At 36.1% G+C, this 15,319-nt stretch overlaps 3 protein-coding genes across 3 annotated transcripts; all 3 read right to left on the reverse strand.

Annotated features, from left to right (window-relative positions):
- Positions 1 to 71: 71 nt before the first annotated feature.
- On the reverse strand, positions 72 to 1,943 carry LOC306912296 (lipocalin-like). Its single transcript, XM_079488342.1, has 6 exons — positions 1,781 to 1,943; positions 1,447 to 1,586; positions 1,217 to 1,296; positions 974 to 1,087; positions 786 to 887; positions 72 to 680 (listed from the first exon to the last, which is right to left on the reverse strand). Exons 1-6 carry the CDS (start codon positions 1,874 to 1,876, stop codon positions 661 to 663), a joined length of 552 nt encoding a protein of 183 aa, XP_079344468.1. The 5' UTR covers positions 1,877 to 1,943; the 3' UTR covers positions 72 to 660.
- c8g (complement component 8, gamma polypeptide) lies at positions 1,929 to 12,721 on the reverse strand. The gene is made up of 7 exons (XM_079488340.1): positions 12,417 to 12,721; positions 7,214 to 7,350; positions 6,621 to 6,691; positions 6,272 to 6,379; positions 5,829 to 5,930; positions 5,713 to 5,742; positions 1,929 to 2,582 (listed from the first exon to the last, which is right to left on the reverse strand). The coding sequence occupies exons 1-7, from the start codon at positions 12,585 to 12,587 to the stop codon at positions 2,572 to 2,574; spliced, it is 630 nt and encodes a 209-aa protein (XP_079344466.1). The 5' UTR covers positions 12,588 to 12,721; the 3' UTR covers positions 1,929 to 2,571.
- On the reverse strand, positions 12,591 to 15,115 carry msrb2 (methionine sulfoxide reductase B2). Its single transcript, XM_079488341.1, has 5 exons — positions 14,414 to 15,115; positions 13,820 to 13,920; positions 13,661 to 13,737; positions 13,327 to 13,474; positions 12,591 to 13,174 (listed from the first exon to the last, which is right to left on the reverse strand). Exons 1-5 carry the CDS (start codon positions 14,538 to 14,540, stop codon positions 13,070 to 13,072), a joined length of 558 nt encoding a protein of 185 aa, XP_079344467.1. The 5' UTR covers positions 14,541 to 15,115; the 3' UTR covers positions 12,591 to 13,069.
- Between the last annotated feature and the right edge of the window lie 204 nt (positions 15,116 to 15,319).

Genomic DNA, 15,319 nt, shown 5'->3' on the forward strand with positions numbered 1-15,319 from the left:
TATGATGTGTGTTAGAAATATCCTAATTAATAAACTGTGTGTTTTGTGCTAAAAGTTTTGTTTATCAAATTGAAATGAGAATTAGATGTGGAGTTGAATGGAACACACACCATTTGTTTTGAAGATTTATTTGAAAGCAGCAAACAAAACCAGCAATCTACGCATTATTCATAAAACATGTGCAGGTGTCATGTGGGTGAAAATGTGACACAACATGATATATTTAAAAAAAATGATTATGTCTCATATGGACAAAGTTAAACCATCTTTCTGCATCCTAGAACTCTTTTCGTCGTTTCTGTCCCCTATTCTTTGCAGACCTCTTGAGAGTTAATTCGAGAAACTGTTATTTGCCAGATTGATTTACCATCTATGTAAGCACAACAAAACTGCATTTAAGGCACAAAAACGTGTCTGAAGATTGTTTCTATATGAAGTAAGACACAAAACGGGGTCAGTTGTTGCAAGGCACCTTACCCCTGATTGCTCTAGTCTACAGTAATGTGTCAATGTAAAAAAAACTACTTGTAAGTCGCTTTGGATAAAAGCGTCTGCCAAATGAATAAATGTAAAACCAGGAAGAAGGCCAGCAATTCAGATCTGTGTTTTCAGTTGAAAAGACTGGACCAGGTGATGATGTTTTCTTGGGAGATGAGACGCTTAAGCAAGTGAGCATTCTCCTACAAAATAACAATAAACACTAAATTTAGTAAAGAATTATGCTAACCATGTAATATTCTGTTATAAATGCTTTTGGGGATTAATCTTAATCCTGTTAAATGTACCATTTGGTGGCAGTATGACAATATTCTCCTCCAGAATGCCAGTGTCCAGAGATAACTTTCTGAACTTCTCCACCAGGTCTTCAGCTATTGTTGCAGTACGACCTGTGATCATAAAACAATGCATTTTTACCATCAAATGTTCATGAAAACAATCTCTTCTGTGCAGTTTGGACAAAGTGAGTTCTTACTGTAGAGTTTGTTGAGAACATCGGATACACCTCCCTTGGTCTTGATGGTGTGAATGATGGCATATTGATCAAATTTGGCTTCAACCACACGCATATCATTGTCATTTCCCCAACCTGATAGATTGAAAACAAAGTATGATGATAACTTTATTATTTACGTATATAGATGTTGTTAGATATTTCGCTAATACAGAAATATCAGACTGTTAAATTTCAAAGACAGGTATAAAGCAGGAAACATACGCTGACTATAATAGACGAAACGTCCTGGAGTTTCCGTTTTTTGGGCAAGAAAATGCATCCTCCAGCAGGAACCGTCATCTCTAAGAAACAAATGAAGCGATTTAATGCCATATTTCAAATGATCAAAAGTGTTTTTTAAATTGTAGCAGAGCGAAGAACACATTGTGCAAAAGTGGTTTTAAAATTGTAGCAAAGCGAAGAACACATTGTGTAAAAGGGCGAAAGATTACTTCAGACTAGCTGTGTTTAGGTCAAGGTCTCCATCCTCGGTAGGCGTCAGCATGGAAGTGCTCACTTTCATGCTTGCCTTCTTGCTGGCAAACCAATTTGCATTAGTAGCAAAGCCAACAAGATACCATTTTCCGCCCACCTGAAGAGGAAAGAGTTGAAGCATGGGGCTTAAATGACACACTATAGCACACTTAAAATCATTTCAGTCTAACTTGAATAAGTTGAAAATATTTTATGCCAGCAGAAAATATTTTATTACATAAAATTGCATGTTATGTAATATTGTAAATCATAGTAGAACATTATTGTAATCTATTGAAATCTATCTTATACCTTCTCCAGGTCAAAGTCAGTCATGGGCATAACTTCAGCAGAGACAAACACTGCACAAAGCAAAACGCACATCATCTTCAACACAACACTCATCATGGCTGCAGAAGTGTAGAGTTCTCTCTCTGAAGGCTGTCAAAAGATTGGTTAAGCAATGCTGGCTGTGGCGGGAGAGGAATGCTAAGCTCTGTTATATCCTGCAGTGTGAACCCCAAACCCTCCCCTTTAGCCCCTTTTTGGCCTTCCCACATCTGTAATTTCAGTGGTTATACAACTTCCCCACGTGGATTTTTCCACATCTACATTTTAATTCTTTGTTTTAGTCTTCAGAATACCTCATAGCATGTATTATATAATAGCTTTGCCTAAATTAACCATTAAATAATAATAATTCATTATTATTCATAACATTTTTCATGAGAGCATTATTTCCTTTTGGATGTTTGAAGGAATTTCTGATATTCAATTCTGGGCAGGAAGGCAGAATCTTGTTTGAAGAGTTACATCACAGGCTACATAACCTTACTAATAACATGTTTCATAAGTAAACCTCGTAAAATGTGTTTTACCACCAAAAATACTTTGACAAAACATTTTGAATGTGAAATTAACCTTTCCAGGTTGCATGTGTATTGTTTATACCTGAAAGGCGCGATTTTTAAAACACACAAAAAACTTGAGATTACATAATAACTTTTTTTATTTCAATTTTTTGCATGCTGCTGAACAAAGTGTTGTTGTTTGAACGTGCTGATTTCTTTCATTCAGAGCTTCTGCAATAAGATAGTTTTCAGTCAAGCCATTTCTGAAAGACAAAGCAATGACAGAATTGTTAGATTTAATAGTGAGACAATAAAACAATAGAAATGACCTGTGCAACAATGCACAGGTTTGCATGTTTTTACAAATGTTTTTGTAAAAACAATGTTTTTACAAAACCTAATAAATGTGATGTAAGTATGCATGCATCTATGTCAAACAGAAAACGTGATGTTAACATAACAGGTTGCACAACTGGCTGGAGGCTGCTCATTTTGTAACATAACATTTATTTCAGCCAATCAGTAAAGGTTACCCGACACCAGACACGAATTCACTAGTACAAAATGTTCAACAGTACACTACAATATATTGCATGACAGACAATGCATACAATGTATTGCATGATACATTGTATGTATCACATATATTCACACAGTCAAATTGCCAGTGTTAAAATAGGTCAAATGAACACTCACAGTGTATATATAATCCACACTCTCAAAGTGTGGATTATATATACACTGTGAGAGTTATTTGACCTTTTAACACTGGCGATTTTGCTGTGCATACAATATTCATATTGGTTAATTTAACCAAATTATTAAAAACAAAACCCTGAAAAATATGATATTTTTGTGATTAAGTCGCACTCAGCAGTATACCCAAAAGTCAAAGTCTGCTTTATTGTCAATTCTGCCACATGTACAGTACATACATATAGAGGATTGAAATTGATTTACTCTCAGACCCACACTGCATACAAATAACACTTACACAGAATAAAAGGTATATATATATAAAAATACAAATAAATACAGATTATACATATATGTCAAATACAACAAGCAGGAATATTTTAACAAGATAGGTAATGGCAGATAGAGTTCAAACCAGTGAAATATACAACAGTGCAGATGTAAAGTAGTGCAAAGAGCTTATTAGTCTGTTTAAAGCAGCGTTTCTCAAACTGTGGGGCGCGCCCCACTGGTGGGGAATAGAGACGTGGCAGGTGGGGCGCGCCAAACGGGAGGAAATGTTCCTTTGTATGCCTTATATGGAAACATGAGATCAAATCTTCCGGAATTTTGTATTCATGGTTACAAATGAAATTGTAGTGAGGTCGGCGGGGCGAGAGCCGGGATTCGAGGCCGGTGCGTGAATGATAACGAGCGTCATCTGTACGCGCACCGGTCTGGTATCACGGATGGAGATTGTGAAGCATAAGTGGACGAGCGACCGGACCGTCAGCGAGAGAGGACCAGGCCCGGAAACAATACATTTGGAGTTTGTAAGATACACACTCATGTCTGTGGAAGCAGCAATAACAATCTATTCAAATATAATTTGACGACGTGTGTTATTCACATCAGACAAACATAGTGGAAGTAACTATAAAGTTTACAAGAGTTAAAGTTCTCGGAGTTCACCGGCCACTTTCTTGCATGTATTTCGGGAGAAACTGATGACAGACAAAACTGAACTGCGTGGCAAAGAAACATGTCGGCACCCGTCTCATAGATCAAGATTATTTATTAATGACCAAACACACTCACTTACACATTTTTGAGAATCGGAATATCAGATAGTTGATGACGTGGTAAGCAAGTTTGTGAATATTTTGAAATAAAAAAGGAAATTAAGGCGTGGCTGCGGTGTGTCACGTGACAAATATGACGCGTCGCCATGGAAACATTAAAGGGGTAATCATTACTAGTCTACATGGAGTCTATATAAAAAGAACATTAGATATGAGACCCCGAGAAAAATATAACCTGGAACCGAAGTGCCAAAATAATGTGACATCGGCATATTAATTGTAACGGAACAAACTTTCGCCGCCATATTTAAATGTTTTTTTACAGATTTCAAAATGGCACTTTTATATCTTTTCTATTTTTGAAATTAGCACTTTTATTTTCTCAATTTTTTTATTTCATGAAAGTTATTATGACACAGCTGCACTTTTATTCTCTTTATTTTAGAACTTTCTGTTATTTGATGTATATATTTTGTATTTTAGATACAACTTATTACTCTGATACTACTTTTTAGTTCAATAAATTGGAACATGTTAAGCTTGTTGCGCATTTCATTAGCATTGTGTTGGGGCGATGGGGGCAGGTGGGGCTTGAAAATTCCCCCTTGTCTAAAGTGGGGAATGACCAAAAAAGTTTGAGAACCACTGGTTTAAAGTGACAAGAGAGCAGGCTTTCTTTAACCTGCCAGAAGAGTGGCAGACCAATGCTGAATGAGGAAGTGAGCGGACCTAGGCTCCACAAATTGACTAGTGCGGGTCAGTGTATGTTGTGGGGGGGAAATGGTAGGACCTTCGGATGAGGTCAGAGTTCAGTGGTGCATGTGGCAAGAGAGGGAGGGAGGGCAGGCGTGGGAGGCAGTTTAGCTGACTGACTGCCTGATGCAGTGCAGTGTAAAGATGGTTGGGGATGAATGTTTTTTTGATACAATATGTATGTTTTTCAACTGTTTCCTGGTGTAATTACCCTAAATGTCTGTGTTATATTGTACCTGTGCCCTGCCTGTAGTTAACATATAACTGTAAAAGGTTAACCAAATGGCTCAAGCAATCAACTGATTACATTGTTCCTGTTCCCCACCCGTAGTTAACATATAGGACTATCTGTAAGGCAATCAACTGATCAATACACAGGATGGCCCATCTATCCTTTCCATTGTAAGTTCTCCAGTAGGAGGTCCTACTGGTAAGTTTTTATGAAGGCCCTTTGTTACCATGTATAAAGTCTGGTCACACATACTAATTGGGTTAAGATCTAGGCTAAGAATGTAGAAGGACAAAGATCCTTACAGAACTATGCTACACAACCACCTTCAATTAACTCTTTTCTCCATAAGCAATTGGTCCGGCTTTTTCATTAAGCCTATGTACTGCATTCTAGTACATTGGCGGGCCACCCAGCCACTGCTCATCAAAATCTAACAGCAGGCAAAAGTTATTTTACATTTGTGCTTTTGGTTGACATTTAGCCAAACTCCAAGTTATTCATGTTTTTTTTATATCAGTATGTGTGTTCCTTGGGATTCAAACCCAGAATACTTTTGCTGTTAGAACAATGCTTAATGAAGTATGACAAATGAACGTAATTTTTATGAAATTAGCAACGTGGCAAATGTAACATAAAAAATGAACATCTTACCCAGCACTTTGTCTACAAACCCGCAAAAGCCTGCAAAAGAGCCTCGCGTTAAAACATGTTTGTAAAATGTTAGGCTACATTAAAATAATCTGGTAAAAGTAGCAATTCTTTCTCACCGTAGTGGGGATACTGGGAAAGAAGGTCCAATCCAAAATCGAATGTCTTTGCACGATCCTCAAATGCGTCTATTACATTATCAGGCAAGATACCGTGGCGTCCTTTAAAAGAAACAAAACTATGTTTTTTCTTCAAACTACAGTCTTTTGTTAAACTTCATGTCTGCAAAATTAACTGGGGCCCTCCTGATATAAAAAATATTTTAATTCTAATGGTTTCTTTACGAATACCACCATCAGCGGTTAACCTTCGCAACCACAAGAGGTTTCTATTCGAACCACAAGAGGTTTCTATTAGAACCAATATGATTTCCATTAAAACTATTAAATCCATTACAATTTCTGTGTTGGCTTTTGTTAATTTTTATCAGCAGGGCCATTTGATAATTAAATATTAACCATCATGCAATGACACAAAGATATTAACCTGTTAGAATGCTTACCATATAATTTCATGGTAATATTTTTCCCTCTCTTGAACAACATCATAGCATAGGAGCTGTAGTCCGTATCAATCACAAATATATTCACATCATCAGCAGATCTCTTACCTGTAGTGGATGGTAAAATATGTATTTAGTGTTAATGCATCTGTGCACATTAAAGGAAATGTTCTGATACAGTAGTATAAATAAACTTTACTTTAACTCTGCTTATCGAAGCATTTTTTGTATTATATTGATTATTTTTTTATTATCCGTTTCATAACACGTGTCAGTAAGAATTTCACAAGTTCTTCATATAATTTACATTACACAGTCTCTGATGCTTTTGTTCGCATCAGACACTCACCTTTCAGAATGAGATGTCCATTGGTCTTTGTGATCATGTAGTTCTGTCTGATCTCCCAACACTCAAAATTGCTGACATTAAGAAAATGCACAGGGGATGAACAAATGGGGAGGCATGACTTTTCTTGAAATTACATTCTTGCAAAATATTGCAAGAATAAAACTAAGAAGATAAAACAAGATAAAGCCTGTTACAAAACTTGAATATCGTTACAGGTTTCATCTTGACTATGTGTTTGATCGCAGATCATGATCATTTAAATATGTGATGGCATTTGTTTGAAGGGATTCATTTTGCTTCAATGTTGTGTATTTCTCATTTGTCTGTCAAGTATTCACAGAAGAGATGGGTTTTACGTAATTTTTTGAAGGTTGTGAGAGATGTGCTTGACCGGTTAAAGTTAGTATGTTCTGAAATTGTGAAAATGATGTGGGAAAAATAAAAAGCAGATAATTTGCCATGGAGTTTGCTTATATTTGCTAATGTTTAGTTTGAAGAACATCAGAGGTTTGGCTAAAATAAGACGAATAGGCAAAGGCTTGAATGCAGCGGCTTTCTACATGTCTCCCCCTTGTGGATAAAGTTCTACTCACAGTTTGGTTAGAGTGTTTACAGACAGCTTGCTTCCATTGATTTTCAGATCAATAGTTGTGCTCTCCAGTTTAGAGCCCTTTTCCAGAAGTGTCTTACATCGTGACATCACAGAAATCAGGTGCCACTTCCCAGTCATCTATAGAGCAAGAAAATACATATCTTAGACGTTTTCAAAGCAACGTTAATGCACATGCTTGCTTTTGTGGCCCAAGCCGCAAAGAATAGTGTCTCTTTACATAATTTCCTATAACAAACAAAAGAAATAACAAGTAAATTACATTAGCTGGCCAGTTTTGGGTTACCAGTAGAAGAACCAGTTTGGCTAAATTTACATGCGACAAGGTTATACGACCCTTTCTACAAATTGTTTATTAATAAAATTAATGAACAATCAGATTTAAATTGATAAATTAATACTACTATTATATAAGAAAATATCAATGTTAATTAATGTTAATATAAATTAAATACAATATAGTATATTATTAGCCACTAGCCAGACCAATACAAACAGACTTTGGGCCAGGCGCATGCATCAAATGAAACGTCTATTAGTTATAAAATAAATTGCTATATTATAACCAAACACAGACCAGAAGTTAACTTCGGCCCAGACGGTTTCAAAGTGACATTAAAGCCCCAGTGAAATCAAAATGATTTTTTTATGAGTTTTTTGCTTTTTATAAAAGATATTTAGCCTCAATTTAGCCTTGAGGACATCATCAAACTGATACATGCTGACAAAATTCCTGTTTAAAAGATATAACCGTTCAAAACTGACATTATAGCACACGCGCTAAAAAAAATCTAGAAATTCCATGACATCACGCTACACTTCTTGTGCAATCAAATCCGCTTTAGAATCCGAAGAGTCCCGCCCCCTTCACTATGAGAGCGGCGGAAGCTAATTTGCACCTTTATTATGTCCTACATGGTGAATGAGGTAAAATGCAATAGATGGGAGATGGGGGATGATCCAGAAAGTGAATACATTAACATTTAAGTCTTAATTTCGCACGTGACGTGAGTGTCCTCCGGTCCAGAGAAATGAAAGCACAGAGCTGATCATATCCGTCGATCATACGCGCAAATCTCCTGAGAAAACCAAATGTATCGGACTCGTTTCAAGTCCATCCAGAATATTGAATGTTAAGGTCACCATAAAACGGAAGTTTCGTTTGACTTATTTTCTGTATATGATGACGTGTATCCGAGTAAAACAACGGCTTATCAAATTAGAAACAATGTAGGGCGGGGCTTTATTTTGCCCTTCCCTTTTTAATTGGTTTGTTGTAAGTTGGACCTGCAGGGAAGGTCTACAAATCCATGGCCATTGGACAGTCCGTGTATAGTCATACCTCTCTTTTGTTGCTGTCGTCATGTGGTGAAGAGTTGTTGTTGAGAGGGGAGAGGACCTTTACGTTTTTGATAAAAGATTCAAAGCAATTCATAAAAAAACGTTACTAAGCATGAGCGCGTTCGTGGGCTAGTTGCTTTAACTTCCGGTACACATTCCCAAAGTCTTTCCAATTACAAGCAAAAGAATCCGAGAAGAACCGTGACTTGGCTAAACTGGTCAAACCAAGATTTTGAGTTTAGACTGGATACCAAGCTCAACCGCTAGATGTATTATACAATAAAATAATAATGCAAATGAATATTAACATAAAAAATATAAGTAGTTATTTTATTAGATACTAGCGAAACACAGACCCACTGTAAACCCTAATGTTGTATGTACTTAAACAATCAAGTGAGGTTGACTAAACATTAATTAAAATTTTCCGTTTCGGGCCTGTCACTTAAAAATATGAGTTCATTCAACTGTATGTACCTTCAAGATGCAGAAACTTAAAATTTCAAGTGTTCTGAGCTCAAAATCATGATTAGTCCTCAAAAATAACCCCTTAAAATAGGTCATTTTCAAAAATGCTGTCTTCTTGACTAAAATGCGTTTCAGTGCAAGGTCTTTTCTCTTATTTTAATCAGAAAATAAATGGTTTCAATTACAATTATTGACCATAAAGTTAATACGTTTACTTATTTTTATTTAGGGAGAAACTTTTCAAAGTTTATAAATGAACTTTAAAACATAAAAAGTAAAAAGTATTTTTCTGGCACTGGGTTGCAAAGTTTTCAACCAAAAGCCTTTTAATACATTTGTGTTAATATTTATACAGGCAGGAACACGCATAGGCCTACATGCCACATGCTGAAATACGCGAAGAGTTCCTCACAAGTCTCCTCGCAAATCTCATTAAAACTCATCATAATCGTCTCATCTTGTCGGTATGGTTTTGTTTATTTCTTTATTTTCATTTGAAGACGGACAGCATGAAATTACTTTAAATCGGGGAAATTTCATTGATTTTGATCGTGCAAACACGGTTGAAGCTTGTTTTTATGTGTTAGCGACCACTCATTCAGTGTTTTAGGTTTATTTCACACGGCTCACTCCGTTCTAACGATTTAACTTTAAAGTGATTGCCATGCGGAGTTCTGTTCTGCCTAGCAACAAGAAAACGATTGCACTGATTGGTGGATTGTATAATTGGCCTCATCTGTTCTGTTGCTGACACCCCACTTCAAGCAAGCCAAGACTTTAAGACGGTGTATGTGATATGTTCGGTAAGCCATTTTATTTATATATATATATATATAAGTTAGGTTGTGCGATTTTTTTTATTAAGAGTGAAATGTGTTTGTTTAAACCCTTGTGGTACGTTTCTATAATAAAAGACAACGTAGCCCGGTCAAACTTGCTAGCATAACGTCAGCCACCAATTAACTTGACGATATAGATTTGTGACGGTGACGCTTTGATAACTGATATATCAAATGGTTCTTTGTTTGATTTGAAATACTGAAACATATAAGTTAATACACTTAATTACACTTGTGCAATCGTGTATTTCTGTGGTAAAGTACGTGGCAGCCACTTCTGTGATCATTATTGAAAAGGCAACTTATTTCTTATTTTACCAGTGAGGTAAATACATATTCGAAGAAGTGGCCTAATCGGTTTTCTTTGAGAGAAAGCACATGGAAGCTCCTTGCTTCTTAACTTAAGACCACGTGGGTTAACGTTAGCTTTACAAGGGCAATTTTTGTCGGTGTCCCAGTTAATTAGCAATATTTTCAGGATAATGTTCTCAGGGCATGATGTTAAGTTTTATTTCGAATAACATTGTAAGAATTACCATCTGAATTATAATGTAATTTACTTTTTTTGCACAGACTTAGTTAAACTTAATATTTTCAACTTTTGCTGTTACAGGTAACATGAGACAAGGACATGTGGAAATGTAAGTATTGCATTTTTCACACAGCAAAAAGAGAGGAACTTCTCAAACATTGTCGTTTGAAACATGGTGGTCATCAAAACACTGTACCTTTTCCATGCCTACACAAGACTGTCTTTGTATGTTCAACTCCATCAGTAGTTTAAAAGTTCATCTGGCAAAAATTCATACAAAAACACGATGGGGACTCGATCGGGAAATAGCACCGCTTACATTTAATACATTTACATTAATTACATTTGATGATAAACCTTTGATTCCTGATCACGATACTATATTTATACCTGTTTTTTATTAGGTGTCTGATCATCGCAATACTATCCTTGATGTGCCAGTGGGGATTTTATTTGAGGACACTGATCTTCAGCCCCCCAACTCCTTGCATCTGACTTCTTCGATTGGAATAATTCTTGAAGGCCAAGTGGTGATGGACAAAATGCAGGACCTCCCACGGGCAATCTGTCTGCTCTTCGGTCGGATTTATGCTCTAGACCTGAATTACCCCGAATCACTCCACAACACGTTTGATTTCATCCAGCGTGTTCTAATGTCAATGGGACAAAATGCTCTCAAGCCTAAAGTGCAGTCTCTGGCAAACCAGCTTTTTCTTAAGAAACGTCACTGTGAAACACCACCCTTTATTTTGTTTTTTCCCCCTTGAGTTCTACAATTGGAGTTCAATACAACCTGGGATATTGTTACAATTGTACAGATCTTTAGTGTGGTTACGACCCAGTAATATTTATATTACAGTATAGTTTGTACTGTAATATTGTGACATAAGGGCTAAAGACAATGTTCGGTGACAATGTGCCTTGTTTGCACAAATATTTAATGGTGAAATGTAGTTGTTATGTTTAGCCTACATGTTCAGTGCATAAAAAATCGTTAGATGTGTGAAGTGTTGTACAGTTGATGTACTGCTAATTTTGTTGTCACCACCTTTGCAGTGTTGATGTGACCCGTTTCCATTACAGTAGTATTTTACTGTATTTTCATTAATAGACATTTTGTCAATAAAAATTCAAAGATTAAATATGCTGTTCATTGTTTTATTTCAGTTCGCTATGCACAAAGGTTCAAAAATAAGAACAACATTTGCATGTTGAGTTAACTTAAATATATAACTACACTTGAAATTATTACCAAGTTAAGTGAACTAAAAAATTTAAGTACATTATATAAGCACCAAGTTTGGTGAACTCAATGATTTGAGTATAGTCTACAAAACTGGCAAGTTAAATGAACTTAAATATGCTAGTTTTAGGAGACTCCATTAGTCAATTAAATTGAGGCAACGAGTTTACTCAATCAATTTAGTTCAGTCAACTTATTAGGGTTTTCAGTGTGGAAGTTAACTGCAGTCCTGGCGGGCGTGTACGACGAAACATCTTGTATATGAATTATATTTAAACTACTAAACAGTTATTCATTAATTGTGGAGGTCTACTGGAAGTTAAGTCTGAGCTAAATAATATTTATGTGGTTGCTGGTGAAACCGTAGCCAAATCTTAACTTCCATAGATCTCTGCAAAGAATCTGTGACTGTTGAGTAGTTTTAATGTAATTTATTAAAATGTATATGTGATAAAAAAATATTAATATTAATTAATTGAATAGAGAACAGTTGTTATATTATAAACAAACACAGATTGGAAGTAAACTTTGGGGCAGCGTGTGCGTGCGTCCGATGAAACCATCTAGACTTCTTCTGATTTTCAATGTGATTACAGTGGAAAATAATGTTGAAAGTCTGGGCATGTAATACCATGCAAGAGAAATAACCTGTCAGTATGAATGATGTTAAATCCTAAGGCTGCACTTAAAAATGTGTGGTGACAAAATGAATTAATTTGAGTTATTAATTTTGAGTTTTAAATTAAGTAATGTTGAAATATACCTGATTTATGTCGATGTTTGGATTTGAAGTCAATTTCTCAATAGCTTTTTCTGCCTCGGTTTGTTTTGGCTTCTTTGGTTTTGGTTTAAACGACCCTCTTCGTGTCTCAGCATGCTCCAAAAGACTAAGCCATATCAGAACAAACAACAAATGCAGCCGGAAGCCCATCATATTGATTTGAATCGGTTCTTTTAATAATTTGGTTTACTAGATCAGTTAAAGCTTTTTTTAAGTGACTTCTTTAGGTTAACTGTCCAGCATCCACACCGATCAGAATGATGAACCTTTGCTCAGGGTTTATCATTAACTTCCTAACAAACCCCCAAAATTGGCCATGTACACAAAAACAAGGTTATTCACATACAAATTATTTGTGCAACTCTGATATCTTAAATCCTGTCATTTATAACCAAAAACAGTCATTTTTGTTTGCATTATTACAATTTAATGTAAATGCCAAAAACACATGTTAGATAAAGCAAGAATACAGTGCACAGGAGACAGAAATCCATTTTTTGACCAAGTCTCAATATATTTATAGCATATCACAATGGTTCATGTGTTATTCAAATTCCATAGGTTGTCTTCATTTGCACCAAACAACATTCCTGTCAAAGGATGTAACTTCTGGTTTTGCTGATGAAATGTCTGGTTTACATTTCTCTTGGCTTGAAGTTTAGAGCTACGCTGTTTATGCAGAATCGCTGGCCAGTAGGATCTGGACCATCATCAAAGACATGGCCAAGATGAGCATCACACTGTACAAACAAAATCACATGTTATACGGTATGCTTTGCCATCAGATCAGTTTACTTTAACCCAGGTTTTGTATTTAATAAGTGGTACTATTACAGTTGTTAATGGCCACACAGCAGCACAAAACTTCTCGACATCATTGTCTCCTACTCACATGTTTACAGATAACCTCTGTTCCAGTGCTACCAAGTGAGTTATCAGGACGACGGACAATGTTGGCATGACTCTCATCCTTTTCCCATGTCCCATGAGCCTCATAGAAGGATGGCCATCCAGCTCCTGCATCATATTTAGCCTCCGAGCTGTTGGGGGCAAAACCAAATTTGCTGAATTGTTTTCAGTCATATTATGTAAAGAATATATTAAGTTTAGTTTGTTTTATATAAAATAAATGATTAATGGGCTAGTTTTGAAAAACATCCATAACATTTCTCCTATTTCAAAATGTTTTTTCAGCAATCACTGTCTCCAATCTATTGAAAGCTTACCTAAAAAGTGGGGAGTCACAGCATACACAATGGTACATGCCCACCTCATTGTGATTCAGGTAGATGCCACTGAATGGCTACAAAATAAACATAAGGCTTTGCATCTATGTGGTTCTTTAAAAAAAAATATGAATATAGCCAACATTTGAAAGTACACACCACTTCTGTGCCTTTTTCTCTGGTTACAACATACTGTTCTGGAGTCAACTTCCTTTGCCAGTCTTTGGACTCGTGGTCATAACGTGTCAACGAGAGCAAACCTGTATATAAAATAATAATAATAATTTTACAGAATAAGTGATTTTTATCGGAGCAGGTGTTTTGCAGGGCACATACATGAGACAAAATTCTGAAAAACAAATCAATATGTACAAAAATAGTCAGTCAGTTACAGCCTATATACATTCGTTTTGTCTCAATCTCATTATCAGCCAGACATTAGTTTTCCTGTGCAAGTCAGTACAAAGGTTGATTTAAGCAATTTCTCATCTGACGTTTCCGCATACAAACCACGTGGAATTTGTTTACTTTGGGGGCTCGTAAACCCACGCCATGAAAAAACCTTTTAAGTAATCAGGACACGGATGATCTAAACTGCACGACCGCAGCATTGACTCATTACATAGTCTACTTTGCTTTTGTAAATTGCGCTATGTAACGTAACACTATAATAAAACGATCACAGTAGGAATATCTAGCAGATGGTGTTAATATTTAAAGTCAAACATAGATCGAAAAATGAACCTCCCCTACCCGGCGATGTAGAAATCGGCCGAATCCCTACAAATATCCTCTTCTTTGGCAATATTGATTTGACAGTTGCTCCATTGAAAAACACAGATGAGAAACGAAGTAGAAAACGTGACATATTTCTCGACATATCAGTGTATGCACTGGTGTGACTTTCTCGGAACTATCGTTTAACATATGCGACTCATGAATACACTGAAAAGAAGCAGAGCTCTGTTGTGTTCATTCCCTCTCTCACAGCCCGAGCACCTGCGAGCCGAAAGCAGCAGAAACTGGTCACAGCTCACACTTTTTATGGGTCACGGTCGTCTGGATCAAACTTTGCACATTGTCACTTGAGCAATAGCATCTAGCGTTTAAAAGTTTAAGAAATTCGACTTACAAATACAGTTTTGGTTTCTTATTTTTGTTTCTTATCGGTGTGTTATAGCTCTTGTCATCGTATATTGTATATTAAATCGACTTTGACCTTAAATAAGCAAGCGAAAACTTGACGCCTTCTATGAACCCTAAATGTAACATTATCTGAATTGTATAAACTGACGAAAACACTACAGTTTCTAGGGGTTTCGATTGCAAAAACCTTTATGTAACAACGTTTTACCATAAAACCAATACAAAAGCTTTTATGTTGTGTGCTTCGAGCAGTGTTTCAGTAGGAGTTAAAGGAGCCGTTCACCATCAAAATGAAAATGTACTCACCCTGTCATTTCAAACCTGTATGATTTTCTTCTGCAGAACACAAAAGGAGATATTTTGAAGAATGTTGTAAACAGCCCGCCATTCACTTGCAGTGGTTACAATTGAAGTGAATGGGGTGCTGTGCTGTTGCCAACATTGTTCTAAATATCTTATTTTGTGTTCTGCAGAAGAATAAAAGTCATACAGGTTTGAAATGACAAGAGGGCA

Source organism: Barbatula barbatula (assembly GCF_947034865.1).
Source record: "Barbatula barbatula genome assembly, chromosome: 23".
Lineage (NCBI taxonomy): Eukaryota > Metazoa > Chordata > Actinopteri > Cypriniformes > Nemacheilidae > Barbatula > Barbatula barbatula.